At 40.8% G+C, this 16834-nt stretch overlaps 1 protein-coding gene across 1 annotated transcript in view; it reads left to right on the top strand.

The window, feature by feature from the left end:
* Window positions 1-16834, top strand: part of ADRM1 (ADRM1 26S proteasome ubiquitin receptor) — a 420397-nt gene that overhangs the window by 60580 nt on the left and 342983 nt on the right. Inside the window, exon 4 of the mRNA XM_044090413.1 lies at window positions 16294-16417. Within this exon, the coding sequence (XP_043946348.1) occupies window positions 16294-16417 (124 nt within the window). The remainder of the gene's footprint in view (window positions 1-16293; window positions 16418-16834) is intronic.

The following is a 16834-nucleotide window of genomic DNA, read 5'->3' as shown; positions in this document are numbered from 1 at the left end:
GTGGCAGCTGTGGCCCACAGAACCAAGGGATGTTCTTCCCGTTTCACAGTTGCAGTCATTACATTTGGGTTATCTGCTTGCAGGTAGCCCTCAGTCGGCCTGATTTAACAAAGTCTTGGGTCCTGCATCGGTTGCTGTCCCTTCTTCCATGACGTCAGGGGTATAAAACATGCAGCCGGCGCCATTACATCAGTCTTTCTTGCCGTGCGGTGCCTGAAGCAGAAGCAGTTTGCAAGTGCCGGTTGGCCGAATCCTGAAATTTTCATTTTTGAGTTTCAGAACCGAAGTCTTCAATTAAAGCTAAGTACCCCATTGGGGAAACTTTTTCTTGCTCCTTACCGATGTCAGTAAAAGTTAATAATTGCATTACTTGTGGAAAGCAAATACCTCATAAAGATTTTAATTCGTACTGTATTCCTTGCCTAGACCCTGACCACAACGTACCTTGCTGTCAGTTTTGTGCTTTATTTAATCAGCGCACTATCCATCGTCTGTATATTTTCGCCTCTGAATATTTCGGTTCTCTGTTTAATTATCCAGAAATGTCATCGGTTAGCCATCCAACTACCGGTATTCTGAAAAAAAACGCAAAGATAAAGACAGAGACAGGCCGCCGAGGTCCAGAACTGCCGACGGCGCTTCTCCTAAGCCAGTCGCCAATTCGCCGGTACTCAGTGAGGTGCTTTTGCAGCCCCTGATGCCCGCTGCTTCTGATTTGCAGGCCTCTACTAAGACCCATTCGGAGTCCGGTATGCCGCGAGATGCTTCAACTATGAAACCCGCGGATGTCTCTACCTTGGATGGGTCCCGAGCTGCTGTGCAGGCACTGGCTTCTGAGGGTGTGTTCAGGCCTGCAGACTTGCATATTAAACTGACGCCTCCTTCTTTACTTGGGTCTAAATCTCAATCCATGTCTAAAAAAACGAAGCCCAGGCCACATGCTCAGGCCTCTAGACCTAAAAAACAAATGATAAGAATGGCTGAAGATCTAATAACTCTAATCAGGGGTAGCCAACCCCCCCCCTTTCTAAGAGGCCTAGGACTGAAGTTGATTATGAATATTCTGATCAGGATTCTGTTTTTTCTGACTCTTCTAATGATCTGTTTTTGCCCTTATCTACTTAGAGGATTCTGGATTTACCCTTATCTACCTATGAGGATTCTGATGCAGAAGACTCTATTCCCTCTGCTTCCCCTCCTGAGGATTTTTCTTTTGGGGAAACCTTACATACTCTAAGGGAGCATTTCCACTGGTAAAGCCAGGATTTTTCTGATTCAAAAAAGAGGCTTGGGGATTTCCTTCTCCTACCTCAGCATAGGCCTTTAGCTGTTCCTCCTGTACTAAACATTGTTGATGCTTTCTCGGAATCTAGTTTGGCCCCTGATTCCCTGCCTCCTGCTCCCAGAAAACCTGACCGATACTACAGGGTCCCTGAGTCCCACAGGTTCCTTTTCAAAAATCCTATTGCAGATCCAGAGACTATTTCACTGGAGCCCAAGGGCATTAAGGCTTCTACTGCTAAAAATCCTACCCCTTCTGATATAGACTCCAGGGCGCTGGATAGATGGGGTTAGAAGGTTTACACTTCTGTAATCTTGGCCATTAGGGCTTTAAACTGCCAGTTTCATATGTTAAAATATCAGCAACATGTTATTGGACTGCATAAACAGAAAGTGATGTTGATTCCTGACTGTGTGGAAAGTAAAGAATTACAGGATTGAATGCATTCTGCCAAACATGTTGGAAAACATACTTTGCAGTGTGGTTTTGATTCATTAGAGGCCTCTTGCAGGGCTGCTGTTACTGGGTCTCTGCTCAGAAGGCATGCTTGGCTTAAGGAGCAATCTTTGCCTGATCATGTTAAAGCTAAATTGTTGGATGCTCCTTTAAATCTGGACCTCCTGTTTGGCAATAAGGCTGAGGAAGTTCTTAAAAAGATGGAAGATGAAGCTAAATCTATGCAAACTGTTAAAGATTTTTTTTTAAAGTTCAGCCTCCTAGATTTAGTAGGCACTGGCCCTCTAAGAATTGGTCCTTTTTAGCCCCTTCCAGGTCTTCTCAAGCCAAACCCAGATACAGCAAAACCCCCAGGTTTCAGTCCCAGGGGACTCACAGAACTAAGCAGTGGTGGTGGTGGGGGGGCTCCACTTCAAGTCTGGGAATAATAAGACTCCCCCCTATGGTAAACTGTCTCAGTAACTTCCTTTAAAAATTTCCAAGCACTTATCAACTGACTGCCCCTTTGGGGGAAAGATTGCTCTTCATGCAAAGAATTGGGAACTCATTATCCAGGACAAATGGGTTTTAAATATAGTGTCCCAGGGATACAGATTTCACTTCCACACGTTGCCAACACCAAGTGGGTGGCCGAGCCTACCCCCAAATCAGTGGGCAGAGGCCCAAAAACAAGCACTTTCTTTCTCTCTTAAGCATGGGGGCTATTCAACTGGTACCAGAAGAGGAAAAGGGACAAGGTTTCTACTCGGGACTTTTCCTGGTACCCAGAAAAGAAAATTCATGGCGTCCTGTCCTGGACCTGTCTACTCTAAACACCTTTTTGGAGATTCCAAACTTCAAGATGCTGACTCTTCACCAGTTACTTCCTGTGCTAGGCAAAGATGCCTGGTTGGCAACACTAGATTTAAAAGGAGCATACCTGCACATCCCAATCAGGGAATCTTGCAGAAGATACCTATGCTTCAAAGCAGGCTACACGCACCATCAGTTCTCTGCACTGCCCCTTGGCTTGCCAATTGCGCCCAGGGTATTCACAAAGTGCCTAGCTCCAGTTATTGCATTTTGCAGGCAAAGAAATATTCAAATATACCCATACCTGGATGATTGTCTTAATTCAGGCAGAAAGCCAGGACATACTTTTGAATCATCTGGCCTTTGTAAAAAGGGTTCTAACTTGTCTGGGGTACACCATAAACGGAAAGAAATCACATCTGGTACCCTGTCAACAAATTATATTCCTGGGAGCAAGCTTGAATACAACTTCCCAGATGGCTTGCATCACGCCAGAAAAGCAAATTCATTTGACAACCTACTTCAGACAAGTGGCCACAAAAACCCTGCTATCTGCAAGACAAATACTGCAAGCCTTGGGGTTCATGGCCTCCTGCATTCTTCTAATTCCATATGCAAGACTGCATATGAGGAAACTACAGTGGTATCTAAAAAGCCTATGGTGTCAACATTCTCAAGACCTAGAAACCATGATTCCTGTCATACCTTGTCTACGCCTAGAGTTCCTTTGGTGGGCAGAGGCCTGCCATCAAAACAAGGGACTACCTTTCACACCACCCCCTGCCGCCCAAACCCTAACAACAGATGCATCAGACTATGCATGGAGGGCTCACTTGGCAGGGAAGTGCATTCAGGGCAAATGGAACCCAAGTCAGATGCACCTGCATATCAATCAAAAACAAATGTTATCTATACAGAATGCTCTGACACCCTTCAAGGGCCACATTCTTCCAGGACAACTAATGGTAAAGACGGACAGCACCACCGTTATGTGGTACATAAACAAGCAGGGGAGGGTACACATTCTTACCCCCTCTGCAGACTAGCCATGGCATTGTAGAACACTGCCTTGAGCTACCAAGTGCTCCTTCAAGCTCAATTCCTGCCAGCAAAATTAAATACACTGGCAGACGAACTAAGCAGAAACCTCATGGACCCACACATGTGGAAACTGGAATCAAGGATTTTCAACATGTTGACAAGCAAATGGGGGAGCCCAGATATAGACCTGTTTGCCTCTCCCCAGAACTACCAGTTGGACAAATTTTGCACAAGGACTCCCCACAAACAAGCCTGGAAAGTGGATGCTGTGTCCTTCAACTGGAAAAACCTATCGGTCTATGCCCCCCCCCCCTCTGCCTCTGCTCTCCAAAGTACTACTAAAAATCAAACTGGGCAAACTAAGGATGATTTTTGATTGCTCCAGACCGGCCGCGCCAACACTGGTACCCCCTCCTACACAGTGTGCCACGGTTATCTCCATGGCACCTGCCTCAGACTCCTTCCCTGCTGTCTCAGCAGGAAAACCAGATTCTGCACCCTCCGCTTCCAACACTGAACTTTGCAGTCTAGCTAATTACTTAATCTCTCTACCATCCCTCAGCAAACCTGTGATGGATATCATTTTAGAGGCAAGGAGGCCTAGTCCTAGAAAATCTTATGCTGAAAAATATAAAAGATTCTGTGCCTGGAACCAGTCTCCAGGGATGAGCCCAGCAGCACCCAGTTTACCTTAGATTTTACAATGCTTAACTGAGATGCTTCACAAGGGCCTGTCTTTTTCCTCCATTAAAATCCACATGCCTCAGCCATTTCCGCTCATTGTAACACAGAACCTCCCCTCTTCTCTCATCCACTGCTCAAGCAGTTTCTCTGAGGGGCCAAAAATTTGAGACCACCCAGGAGAGCTCCAACCCCAGCCTGGGACCTTAACTTTGTCTTGGAGAAACTCACTCTACCTCCTTTCAAGCCAGCTGCTACTGCAGACTTAAAATTTCTTTCTTGGAAAACAGCTTTCCTTTTAGCAATCACTTCAGCTAGAAGGGTATCTGAATTACAGGCCCTTATGGCAGTGGAACCTTTCATCATCTTTCATACGGACAGGGTGTCCCTCAAAACCAATCCATTATTCATGCCTAAGATGGTATCCAGTGTGGCTGTTAATCAGTCCATTCATTTGCCAACCTTTTTTCCCAATCCACAGAATAAAGGGGAACGGATACTGCATTCCTTAGATGTGCACAGACAACTTAGATTCTACTTGGACAGGACTAAACCTCAAAGGAAATCTGAACTGCTGGTGGCATTTGCTGCAGGGCAGAGGGGAAGGCTATTTCAAAGCAAACCATTTCTAAGTGGATGTCATTGCATTAATTTCTGCTGTAATCACCATGGAAAACCTCTTCCCCCAGGGGATCAGATCTCGCTCCACCCTGTACAGCCTTTCTCAGAGACGTCCCTACCAGGGGCATCCTAGAAGCTGCTACCTGGAGTTTTGCACAAACTTTCACCAGGCATTATCATTTGCTAGTTTTCTCTAAATCCAGAGCTGGCTTTGCCACTGCAGTCTTGCATGGCCTTATAGCTGGCCCTAATGCTATCTAAATTCCTCCTCCCAACCATAGCTTTGGGAATCTTCCCAAATGTAATGACTGCAACAGTGAAACACGAAGAACATAGTACAGTTGTGTACACTTACCATAAATGTAGATGTTCGAGTGTATTCACTGTTGCAGTCCTGGTTACCCTCCCTCCAGCCCCCTAACTTCTTTAGCTATACCTCTACTTTCCTTTACTATGCTTAAAAGCCTTTTTGGTGTATTTGCTTTTTTGTTGGAGGTATATCTTTGTGCTTTTATGTTTAATTGCTTCCCATTAAGGGGGCACCTGACATCTGGGGCAAGAAAAACTAATGTAATGGTGTCTGCTGCATGTTTTATACCCCTGACGACCTGACGTCATGGAAGAAGGGACAGCAACTGACGCAGCACCCAAGACTTTGTGAATCAGGCCTACTGAGGGCTACCTGCAAGCAGATAACCCAAATGTAATGACTGCAACAGTGAATACACTCGAATATCTACATTTATGGCAAGTGTACACAACTGTACTTTTCTTGGCCCCTTCACCAGAAATCTTTTCCAGTGCTCCTGAAGACTTTCCTGACTGCACTCTGGGGGCATTTGACAGGGCAGTTGTGTCTGCAGCATGCAGCCCGGACAGCCATCATCCAAGATTCATGGGTGCAAAAAGTTATACCCTTTGTCTCTCTCCCCCACTTTGAACAAAAAACTCCCAAAGTGCAACCACCGCAGAGGAAAGTTGCAGCCCAGGAGATAATCAGCTACTAGACAAATGAGTCATCGAGGATGTTACACTAGACCAGCAAGGATATGGAATCTATTCAAGATTCTTTTTGGTTCCAGCGAAAAACTGGGACCTCAGCCACCTGAACCAGTATGCGAAATAGACAAAATTCCAGGGCCAAGGGAGGCTGCTGGCGCTTTTGGTGGAGCTTCATGACCCATACTATCACACAAAAATAGCCAGGTGGTTCTAAAGGTTTCGCTGTTTTCAGCTGGGAGCCAGTCAGCTTCATTTCAGGGTGCTGCTCTTTGTTCAAACCACAATTCCATAGCTGTTCACCAAATTCATGGCAATAGTTGCTGGCACCAGGAATCAACTAGTCCAAGCATAGGATATCTTGCTCCAGCTTTGCATCCAATTAGGAGTCACAATCGAAGTGTGAAGGCCCAAACTAACACCCATTTCTGTGGCAAAATTCATACGGTCTCACCTGGCTACTACTTTACACATGGCCAATCTCCCAGAGTCCAGAATCATGTCCAGCAATAAGTGTCAGCAGTTCTCTACCACCAGAAAGTTCCAGCCAGGTGCATCCTTTGTCTCCTAGGGTTCATGATAGCTGTTCCTCTTGCCTTCCTACTAGATTCTATGTGAGTGTTAGTGGCCTCCTGTAGTTCAGTGTCCTGTGTTATTCCACCCCATGCATTTCCTCATCTGTCTCAGCAGTATTTACAGGCAACATGTTCACTAGTGGTGATGGTTGGACACTCCTCTAATGTCTGTCTCCTCAAGCCACAGTGACTGTGGATGCCTCCCTGGTGTGGGGCAGGGACATTTTGAGGGAAAGACAGCCCAAGGCATGTGGACCACCTCAGCGGCCAGTCTTCACATAAGTGTCCTGGAGACGAGGACCATCCTTGTGTTGCAGGGATTTCAGGACTTCCTGCCAAGGGGTATGATTTTAATTCAGGCAGACCTGTTTGTAGTCTGGTACATCAAAACATGGGGCAGCATGCTTGTACCCATTATGTTGAGAAGCCATGAGGGTTTGGCTGTGGGTGATGTCTTCCCAGTTCTTTCTGGTTGCAGTGCACATCTGAGGGGAAGCAAAGGTTTTAGCAAACTGACTCTTCTGGTCTGTTCTCCTGCCTCACGAGTAGTCTCCTAAATAAAGCCACGGCTGCCCAGATTTTCAGCCACTGGGGCCAGCCATGTTGTGAACTGTTTGCAGCCTCGTCCAACTCAAGTGCAGCATCTACTTTGCCTGATAACTTATCCCTGAGGAGGGTATATCCCCAAGTGATGCTCTGGTCCACACTTGGTCTGTGGGGTTTTCTATATACTCGTCTCCCCACTCCTTTCATACCAGAGTTTCTTCAGGAAGCTGTGAGGTGCAAGGTTAGGGTTATCCTCATTGCTCCCTTTGCTCTCTAGAAGTGTGGTTCCCTTTCTCTGGCCTCACTTGATACTGTCTTGTGGTACTGGAACCTTTTCCAGACCTCCATTTCCCACCTGTCCGGTAAGACTCATCCAGTTTTAAGGGTTCTTTTTTCCTTTGCCCTCCTTTAAGGGACCATGTTCCACCTCTGCATATTACGTTCTTACTCCAGGCTTTGACCAAACCCCCCCTTTGAACCTGATGCCTCTGCGGAATTTAAGTACCTTTCTTGAAAAACAATTTTTTCTGGTAGCAGTTAACTCTGCTTAAAGGATTTCAGTGCTTTAAGATGTTTCCTGTAAGCGACTTCATTTGATTTTTCACAAAGAAAGGTTGTCCCTTCAAACCATCCTACCCTTCCAGATTCCTTCACAAGGTGGTCTCTGATTTTACATTGAATCAGACCATTAACTTATCAGTTTTCTTTATGAATTTCTCTAACATAGGAGAGTGTACACTGCATTTGTTGGCTGTTCGTCAGTTGAGATTCTGCCTACATTTTACAGACAAACAGACCAGCTCTTTGTCTTTCAGTCAGGTTAAGTTGTTAAAAGGAGTTTTTAAGGTGACCACTTTCCAGGTAGTTGAGTGTATCTCCTTGTGTTTAAAGCAAAAGGATTAGCATTACCTTTCAGCTCTAAAGCTCATTCTGCTAGAGTGGTTGCTACCTCCACATATTTCTCTTCCAGAGTTCTGTTGGACATGTGTGCTGCAGTCGCATGTTTCACGGTGCGTACTTTTCATATCCCATTCCAAATTGGATTTGCCGTGCAGGTCTATGGCTTTGTTTGATCCCACCATTCTCCAGAATATCCTCCCTTGAAACTTCCCAGGTTTTGGGTAGCTGTGAACTCCCTGATTCATGACAGTGGATCTTCCTAGAGCTTTGTCTTTCTCACAATCCACTGTATTCCTTTTCCAAATGCTTATGTCCATATGCTTATTTGAGTAACAAGGGATCTCACTGTATTAGGCAACTAGATCTGAGGTATTGAGTTGGTAGAGGGGGATTCTAGGATCCAGATGTCTAGAAGCTGCTGACATCTGATGGTACGGATCTGATAACCAGTCAGTTGAGGGTGATGGAAGGCTACATGGATCTAGCGGTATGGAAAGTACATAACTTTCGTTTTCATCTTAAGCTAAAGACTTAAGCCAAGCTGTTTATTTCCTTACAGTTTTGTTTTCAAGCTGCAGATTTAGTTGTCTAAATGAAGCATACTTTTTAAGCTTTTGTTCAAAAGAAAATCAAGTTGTGTTAATGGCAGCCTGACCCCCCCCCCCCAAGTTTATGACTTGTAGCTGAGAATGCTGCCTTGGCAGTTTGCAGTGAGCAGAACAGGTTTTATAACTAACTTAAGCTGCTTGCTCTACCAGAGTGTTTTTTTCCTTGCACTTTAAGTGAATGCTATCTGTTATAGTGGGAAGGAATCTGTACTGAATTGATAAAACTGGAGAACTGCTAATCCATTGTGCCCGTACATGAATTTGCTGTGGCTGAAAGGATCCTCACTGCAGTAAAGACTGCTGCTTTGAGGAGTACTAACAAAAAAAGCTGTGCCCATGTGGAGAATTTGTTCAATGAAAGAGTCTTTTACGGTAATAAGAGTTGCCTTGAAGAAAATGTAGCGGTTTGTATGCTGGTGAGCTTTCCCTGGGAACCCAAATACTGTGGATGTAGTGAGACTGTAGTTGTTGTGGTCAAAGTGGAAGAAATGAAATCCACTAGAGCTCTTTTTTTGAAGGAGATGAACAGCCACAGTGCATTTAGAAACCGTGCTTAGAACATCATGTTTAATAATGTTAATAAAATCTAGAAATCTTGCCTTTTAAAAGGGCAGTTCTTGGCAAATTAAGAAAGTGGACATTTTTAGAGTGATTGTAAATCTTCTGAACAGTTTAGTAGGGCATCGGTTGTCAGTTTAGTAGGGCATCGGTTGTCTGATATTACATACCCAGAATCTGCCTTGGCCAAAAGGCTAATGAGTAAGCCTTCCTCTATGGACGCATGTTTCTGTGCATGCAGTGAAGAACGGGTGCTGCCATCTGAGCTGGTTCATAGGTTGGTACTAGGCTATTGCTTTAAGTTTTCTAGAAAAGGCAGTATTGCATGGTTAATCACAACCAATACTGTGCCTGTGTTGTATCTGACAGCATACTTATGGAATATGATATGCTGAACTTTTATTGACTAGATTGTAATGGTTTGCTTTCTGTAACTGTTAATAAACTTGTGTATTGTTGTGGTAGGGGAAAAAGAAATGCAGGGGTTGTTGAACTGTGACACAATGAATACTTTAGTTAGTCCACAGTATGTGTAAGCATAAAGCGGCTAATAAGAAAATTTGCATCAATGTTGTATATCCCATGACACTAATTACACTTGCGTTTGTGGCACCTGTGACCATATTTTGGGGAACTTGGAGTAATTGTACACCCTTGTGCGATGCACGGCTTCTCTTACCTTGAACACATCTGTACCCATTCATATTTGGGGATGCTCTGGAATGGACATTTGCTCTTTATATATTGCATTTGGCCAAAAAATAATTCTTGTTCTGAGTTTACATTCATGGCCAAAACATTACATTTTTTGCTGTTTTTCTTTACATCCCATTTCACTGTTTTGCAGTTGATTTATGTATACCCTCATTGAATTATCACCTGTGACATAGGCAAACTTGTATGTACGTAAAAGTAATTGAATCATATTAATAAGCTCACATTTACAAGCATTATAAATTTTATATATGTAAAAATATATATATATATATGTGTGCATGTGTTAAATATATATATATATATATATATCTATATATATATATATATATATATATATATATAGTGTGTGTGTGTGCATGTGTTAAATATATATATATATATATATATATATATATATATATATATATATCTATAATAAAAGTTATATAAATGACTTCCTGCCTTCTCATAAATTGTTCCTCTTCCAAAACACCCTTTTGCATGTATTGTTCCCACAATTTCCATTTGTTCTATGTTAATTCATTTCAACACTTTTCTAAGGATCCCACTTCATGTTCTTTTAGCTCTGTTACAATGCTCTGTTACAATATTCACTACTTAAGTATAGTTGGTTTTGATTTCCATATTTTAGCAATTGCTTTTTGGCAGCCCCTAGAATTAAACTTAGCAAGGCCTTACTATATCTAGGCAATTCATATGCTGTAATGAGTTGCTATCTAAACCTGGTGATAAGGGGAACAAAATTGTAATTATGCACTATGCACAATATTTGTAGATGTGTTTTGAACATCTTAATGAAAGGAGTGTATATGAAATGGTGTGGAAATGTGTACAGAAGCTTTAGTAGATGTAATGCGTTATTAAATGTTTTCTAAGGAAGATGTATATAGAAAAAAATTAATAGCGAAGGATGTAGTATGGCTACCTTTTATTGCTTACCACGGGTTCATAAGAGTTGTTGTAATCCCCCTGGAAACCCAGTTGTATCAGCTTGTAAATACCTTTTGCATAACTGATTATTACATCATGAATGTCTATTTTCCTTTGTTGATAAGTTAAGTTTCTGTCTTATATTAGGGATACTTCTGACTTTTGTCTAAATTATCTGGTTTAAAGTGGACAGCAGATGTGTTTTGGATGACCGTGGATGTGGAAAGCCTGTACACTAATATCTAATATCAGACATACTTTATGTATTGAGGATCTTTATTACTTTTTGGGGAGGTGGTCCCTTGTCTAGTTATATTATTGAGCTGTTACAGTTTGTTTGGTTAATCATTGTTTTGAGTTTCATAATGTTGCCACCAGTTACAAGGTACAGCATTGGGGACACCTTTTGCCCCCATATACGCTAATTTAGCGATGTGTCTATTTGAAATTGAACAGCTGTACAAACAGTTTAACAAAGTATGTGATGCATTATTTTAGGACTATAGATTTGATTTGTATTTGTCAGGGTGGGTTTGACCAGGTTTCTAATTTTGTGGAAATATTTACAAAACAATAATTTGATTTTTGTTGGTCTCCAGTATGGGGATAATATTGTATAGTTGGATGTTAACTTAAAAAGTTTTATTAATGGTGAAATCAGAACTTTGGTACGTAGAACGTTTGGCGAACAGTAACTTCATGGGAACAGCCCCCCCCCCCCCCCCCCCCCCCATATAGATTATGCAATAATGATTTGGATTTCTCAAGGAAAGTCAGATTACTGTTAATATTTTTTTTTGTCCTGGAGTTATGATAAATATATAGTTGAAGTATTGCTCAGTAGAGCTATGAGGGGATCAACACTTTGGTAATGGAGATTATTGGAATCAAGCTAATGTTTGTTAGTAATGTCTTTATTGGACAATAATGTGAGTCAGTAGAAGCTATATTTTGTAACTACATAGTGTGTTTAGTGAATAATTTCCCTAGTTAGATACAGTTAAAAGATTTTTTCTACGTTTTATGTAGATTTATATAAGCATGGTAGAAGTATAAAAGATATGGGGTCTATATTACATTATTGAAGTTTCAAAACTTCTAATCTGATATGGTCGCCATATAATCAAAGTTTTGAAACATCTAAACTGTAGTAAAACAACAACCTACAAAAACCATTTAAATGCTCTAAGCCCCCCTGCAGCCCCCATGTGGGGGGGGGGGGCTGTGCCCCCCACTACTTAAATCTACCAACTCTGAGAACGCACTACAGTGCAGAAAAGGGAAATCTTCCCTTTCCGTGCTGCACAGGGTTCTCTGTTAAAAGAATCGAAGTTTCAAAACTTTGATCATATGGTGTCGACCATATCAGATTCGAAGTTTTGAAACTTTTACATCTTCTGATATAGACCCAAGATATGTTAGTACATGGTAACTTTCAGATGCCAGTTAACCCTTTTGAGAGGGACCATTCCTTTTGGTACTTCTCCCTGTGGTAATTGTTCCATCTGCTAGTGTATTGTAAGCTTTTTCCACAAGATTAATGGGGTAGTAGTTAAACCTGTTAAGAAAAAATAATTATAATACAGGCGACATTCATGCCTTAAGATGCCCATGTAATCTTTTCTGTGTGTGTGGAAGAGCAAAAGAGCCTTTAAGTTAAGGTTACAGGAGCATGTCAGGGACGTTTAAAAAGCTTGGATTTAAAATGCAGTGTAGTGAGACTTTCAAATTACGTCATAGTGAACCTTCAAATTTAAAAGGTACTATTTTGGAAATGTTTTAAATATGAAGAAAATGTGGGGATCAAGCAACCTTTTGTATAAAGAATCTCTTTTTATTTTAAAAGTGTGATACTTTTAATGCCCTCAGGCTTAAATGCAGTGTGTAACTGGAGGTTTTTAATTTAATTTATTGTTTAATTGATCATGTGTTTTTAACTTGTTTGTAACATACATAAAATAGTGTTTTGTTTGGTGTATATTTTACTCCATAAAGACTTTTTTATTTATTTTTTTACCAGAGGTGCTAGAGTTTATAAAGTTTTAACAAATTTCTGTTTTGGGTATGCTGTGGCCAGTTATAGTCAGTATTTTTTTTTAATTTTTTCGTAGTTACAATTTCTGTCTTGTACCTTGGGGAATAATATGGGCATTCCGACTACTTAATTCACATATTTCATACTATATAAATTCATAAATTTCTTCAGGAATCTAACCTCTTCTTTTATGTTTTCCCTTCAAGCCCTCCAGTTGCAAGTGGCATCCTCATTGTTACAAATCCAAATTCTAGTCCCCACCTGTTAAGAAATATTCCCCACTAAAAGCTGATTATTTCTCCCCAGTTTCTCTATAATAGCAGTTTAAGTGGAATATAAATACATATCAAGGGTAACCCTCATCCCTTGCCAGTAGCAACTATTGTGCTTAGTGCATAATTACTACCACAAATCTGCTATTATCTTTTTTTTCCCTTTTGTTTGTCCTCTTCTATCATTATTGGAGCTTCTCTAGTAGTTAAAGCAAGTACTCTTCCTTTCCTATGTCCCTAATATTCTGAAGAATATCTGTTCTGAAATCCTTTGTCAGTTCACATGCACAATTCTTTCCAAATGCATTTTTTTAGTGTAAGTATTTTTTTCCTTTTTGTCTAACTATGAGATCATTTATATTCCAAGATAATGTGGAAGGTGTCGCCATTATGGTTAGTCATTCCCACCTATTATATATGGCAGCTTTTTTTCCGTATCTATTTCCAGCTTTTGTGGTTCATGCACCCATTAATGTTTGGCTTGTTATTCCTTCATACAGTTTTTTTTCTTAACATTGGAACTTGTCACACTTTTTAATAACACTGAAATCAAAAGAATAGCCCCCATAACCTGTTAATACAAACAGACTGTGTATATCTTCAAGTAATGAAGTTTAACCCTCCTAATAGGAATATTTGTACCAAGTAGACATCTGCTAATACAGGCTGCAATTGGCCTAAAAGTGAGGTTATCCATTCAAAGACAAATTATTGCTTGTGCTTCTATTTACTTTAATCATCTGTTCTTTTTTATCTTATTTCCCACAAATGTGAAAACAACTTGCATGCTTTCGTAAATCACTAACTTTTAGCCTTGAAGAAAATAGTGTTCTATCTTTTATTGCCCTATTGCCTTGTATCCATGGAAACGTAAGAGGAAAAAATAAAAAATGTAGCCTCTGCTGCATTCTGAATGATGGGCTGAAACATTATTGTTAAAGGAAAACTTTTCATTATATTCAGTGTTCTCTTGTTTATACTTCTAGTTTATTTGATTAAGCCAAGGGTCTTAATCCAGACATTCACCTATGCAAAAAGTAAGTGAAAACATAGGCGCTGCATATATTGTGATCTGTGTTCTTTTACACCCCATCTACCACATTCTGTTAACTTAAACATGCTTTTGTCTAGCTTTTCTTTTCCTTTTTGATGTAATGCCTCCATTCTTTAAAATCAAGAAGACTGAGAAGAGGATGGAAAAAGGCATCTATTTACTTAGTAACTTTGTCGCATGCAAGAACAACAACAAAAACTTTACTGTAATATTATGCAAATTATTTTTTAAAGTTTCATGGAAATGTAGTTAAGAACAGAGACTGTTTTACTTCTCCTTCACGTCATAGTCATTACAAACATGAGTGGCATAAAGTGAGGGAAAAGCTTTTCAGTTCTCCACAAGTTTGACAGTCAACAAAAGTCCGACCCCCCCCCCCCACTTAACTTTTCTACAGCTCATTTCCCAAAGGCGATTGATGCTTTGCAGTCTCGCAGTTGCTCACCAATTTCTCTGTTGCTGATGATCTTCCTGTTTACATCCCTCTCCCAACTGCAGATTCGGGTTAATTCCAAGGTACTCCCGATTGTTCCTGTCAACTCCTGTGATTTTTCTCTGCCTCTGAAGCATTTTCCTGTGGAGCAGTGGAGAAGTTATCACAGGCAACATATATCCGTCTCTCTCTCATTTATATATATATATATATATATATATATATATATATATATATACATATATGCTTCTCTTTTGGTTTCTCTGCTTTATTATCAGAAGACTGAGAAACAGAGTCCACTTCTGCGTGATGGCTCACTTTTTTTGTTGGATGTACTTTTGCATTTCCTCCTTATCCTGTTCTGCATCAAAAATGACTGATCCTCCAAGAAAAAAAAAAATCTGAAGACTGCTGGAAACAGCAGCTTGAATCTCATACCTCCCTGTCAACATTCCCATATTACTGGAATGAATTTGTGTTTCTTACTGACTCGTGTGCAGTGAATAATCATTTTCTGCAAACACTGTCTCTGACTTGTAATACTCTGCCCTTGTGCCACATTTTTGTCAGGATCAACTCTTTCTGCTGGTAGCTTTGCATCTTTACTGATAAAGGTCTTGGCTGCTTTCAAATGGCCAGATTTTGAGCTTACACATGGTTACCCTTTGATTTAATAGTTCCTGCTGTGAAATACCAGCCCAGTTAATTATTTTATGCGTTCATAAAATTACTAGTCTGTTCCTTTTGGTTTCTCTGGTACAGCACCAAATCTCAAGAGTTTCCCTTCGTGCTCTGTCCTCTATTCTACTTTTTTTTGAAACCGCTCTTGTGCAGTTTTGCCAACAGCGAGCCTTTTCTTTATTTCATATTCTGTTTTTTGCAGCTTTATCAACTCCTCTGAATATCTGTTTAAAGCATCTTCCATTTTTTTCGTATCTTCGGTTATTTGAGTTGATATCCTCCCTTTAGTAATTTGTTTCTTTTAATCCTCTCTAAACACAGTTGACTGACTTTTTCCTCTGGATTACTGGAAGCCATGTCTTGCACCAATGCTGGGGCTTGTTCTGCTTTTTTCCTGAACAGATGCAGGATTCTTCTCAGTCGATAGTTTTTCACCTTTTCTTATTGATTTTCTTTTAGGCTTAGTTTTCTCTTGGCTGGCTTCCAGGTAGTGTACTTAATAGACAGCCACCAGATAGAAGGTGTACAGGCTGTCACTTGGTGCTACATCACAAAATTGGAGTGTAAGGAATTGAACCCTGTACCCTTACCTGTAGTAAGCATCCCAGCGTGTTAATCCTTAGTGCTGTCAGGAAGACGAGGTTGAGCGCACACTCAACTGAAATAGGCTTAGGCCTATCTGCTTTGCCCCTGACAAGGCATACTTAGTCCACTAGGTTGCTTAGATGACCTATAGATTAAGTAAATAAACTGAACCGTATTGCTAACCTATCTTTGCTGTGCGTCTTTGCAAAGCTAATTGGCTATTTGATACGTTGTAGGAAGTAAAGTGGAGCCGTGCTATTGCCAAATAGAAGTATGACCGTGATCCCAATGAATTGTTTTGTGCTGTATTATGAAGTGCTACACTTTTAAAACCTCTTTTTATAGGAAGAGGTTTCAGAAATAATGTTTGTTTCAGTTACCATTGACCTGTACATTTAGGGCACTTAATGTTGCCAGCTCCTGTCCTGTAGGTTTGGTGTATGTGATGCATCACTCGTGTTTGCTCTTTCATATAGTAACTACATGATTTTACTGCTAGTATGTATTTGTTTTTCCTTTTAATGTAGGAACCAAAAAGCGATAAGGATGAAGAGTTCTGTCGTAAAGTGAACGAGTACCTCAACAATCCCCCCATGCCAGGATCTCTTGGGGGCAGTGGTAGTGGAGGTCATGAGCTGTCAGCCCTTGGAGGTATTGTGGAACCACAATCTAAATGGATTGTTTGTCTGCTTTGCTTATTTGTTGAAAGTATTGATGTGTGGTCTAAAATGGTGTGCATGTACATCTTCTGTCCAGATTATTATATTTGTTTAGTTTGTATTTGTTTTAATGCTCAGGATAAAAAAAAAAAAAAAAAGCTTTAAATCTGTGGGGCTCTTTATGACACTATTGGACTGCCATTCTTTGGCGAATGCCCTTAGTACTTGCTTTGGGAGTGGCTTCCTTTTTGGGTTGCAACCTGTTCTGCCGCCAACATTGTGCTGAAAGAAGCTCTCCGAAACTACCTGTGTTGAAGTTTGAGTGCATGAAAAGTGGGTCTTGAGGCCAACAAGCTTTGAATATACCTCAGTCTTGCTTATTCTTAGTACATCTGCAGATGTATCTACT

This window comes from Protopterus annectens, chromosome 12.part0 (genome assembly GCF_019279795.1).
Source record: "Protopterus annectens isolate FY-2018-M chromosome 12.part0, PAN1.0, whole genome shotgun sequence".
Lineage (NCBI taxonomy): Eukaryota > Metazoa > Chordata > Ceratodontiformes > Protopteridae > Protopterus > Protopterus annectens.
This window is presented reverse-complemented; position numbering and strand designations above follow the sequence as displayed.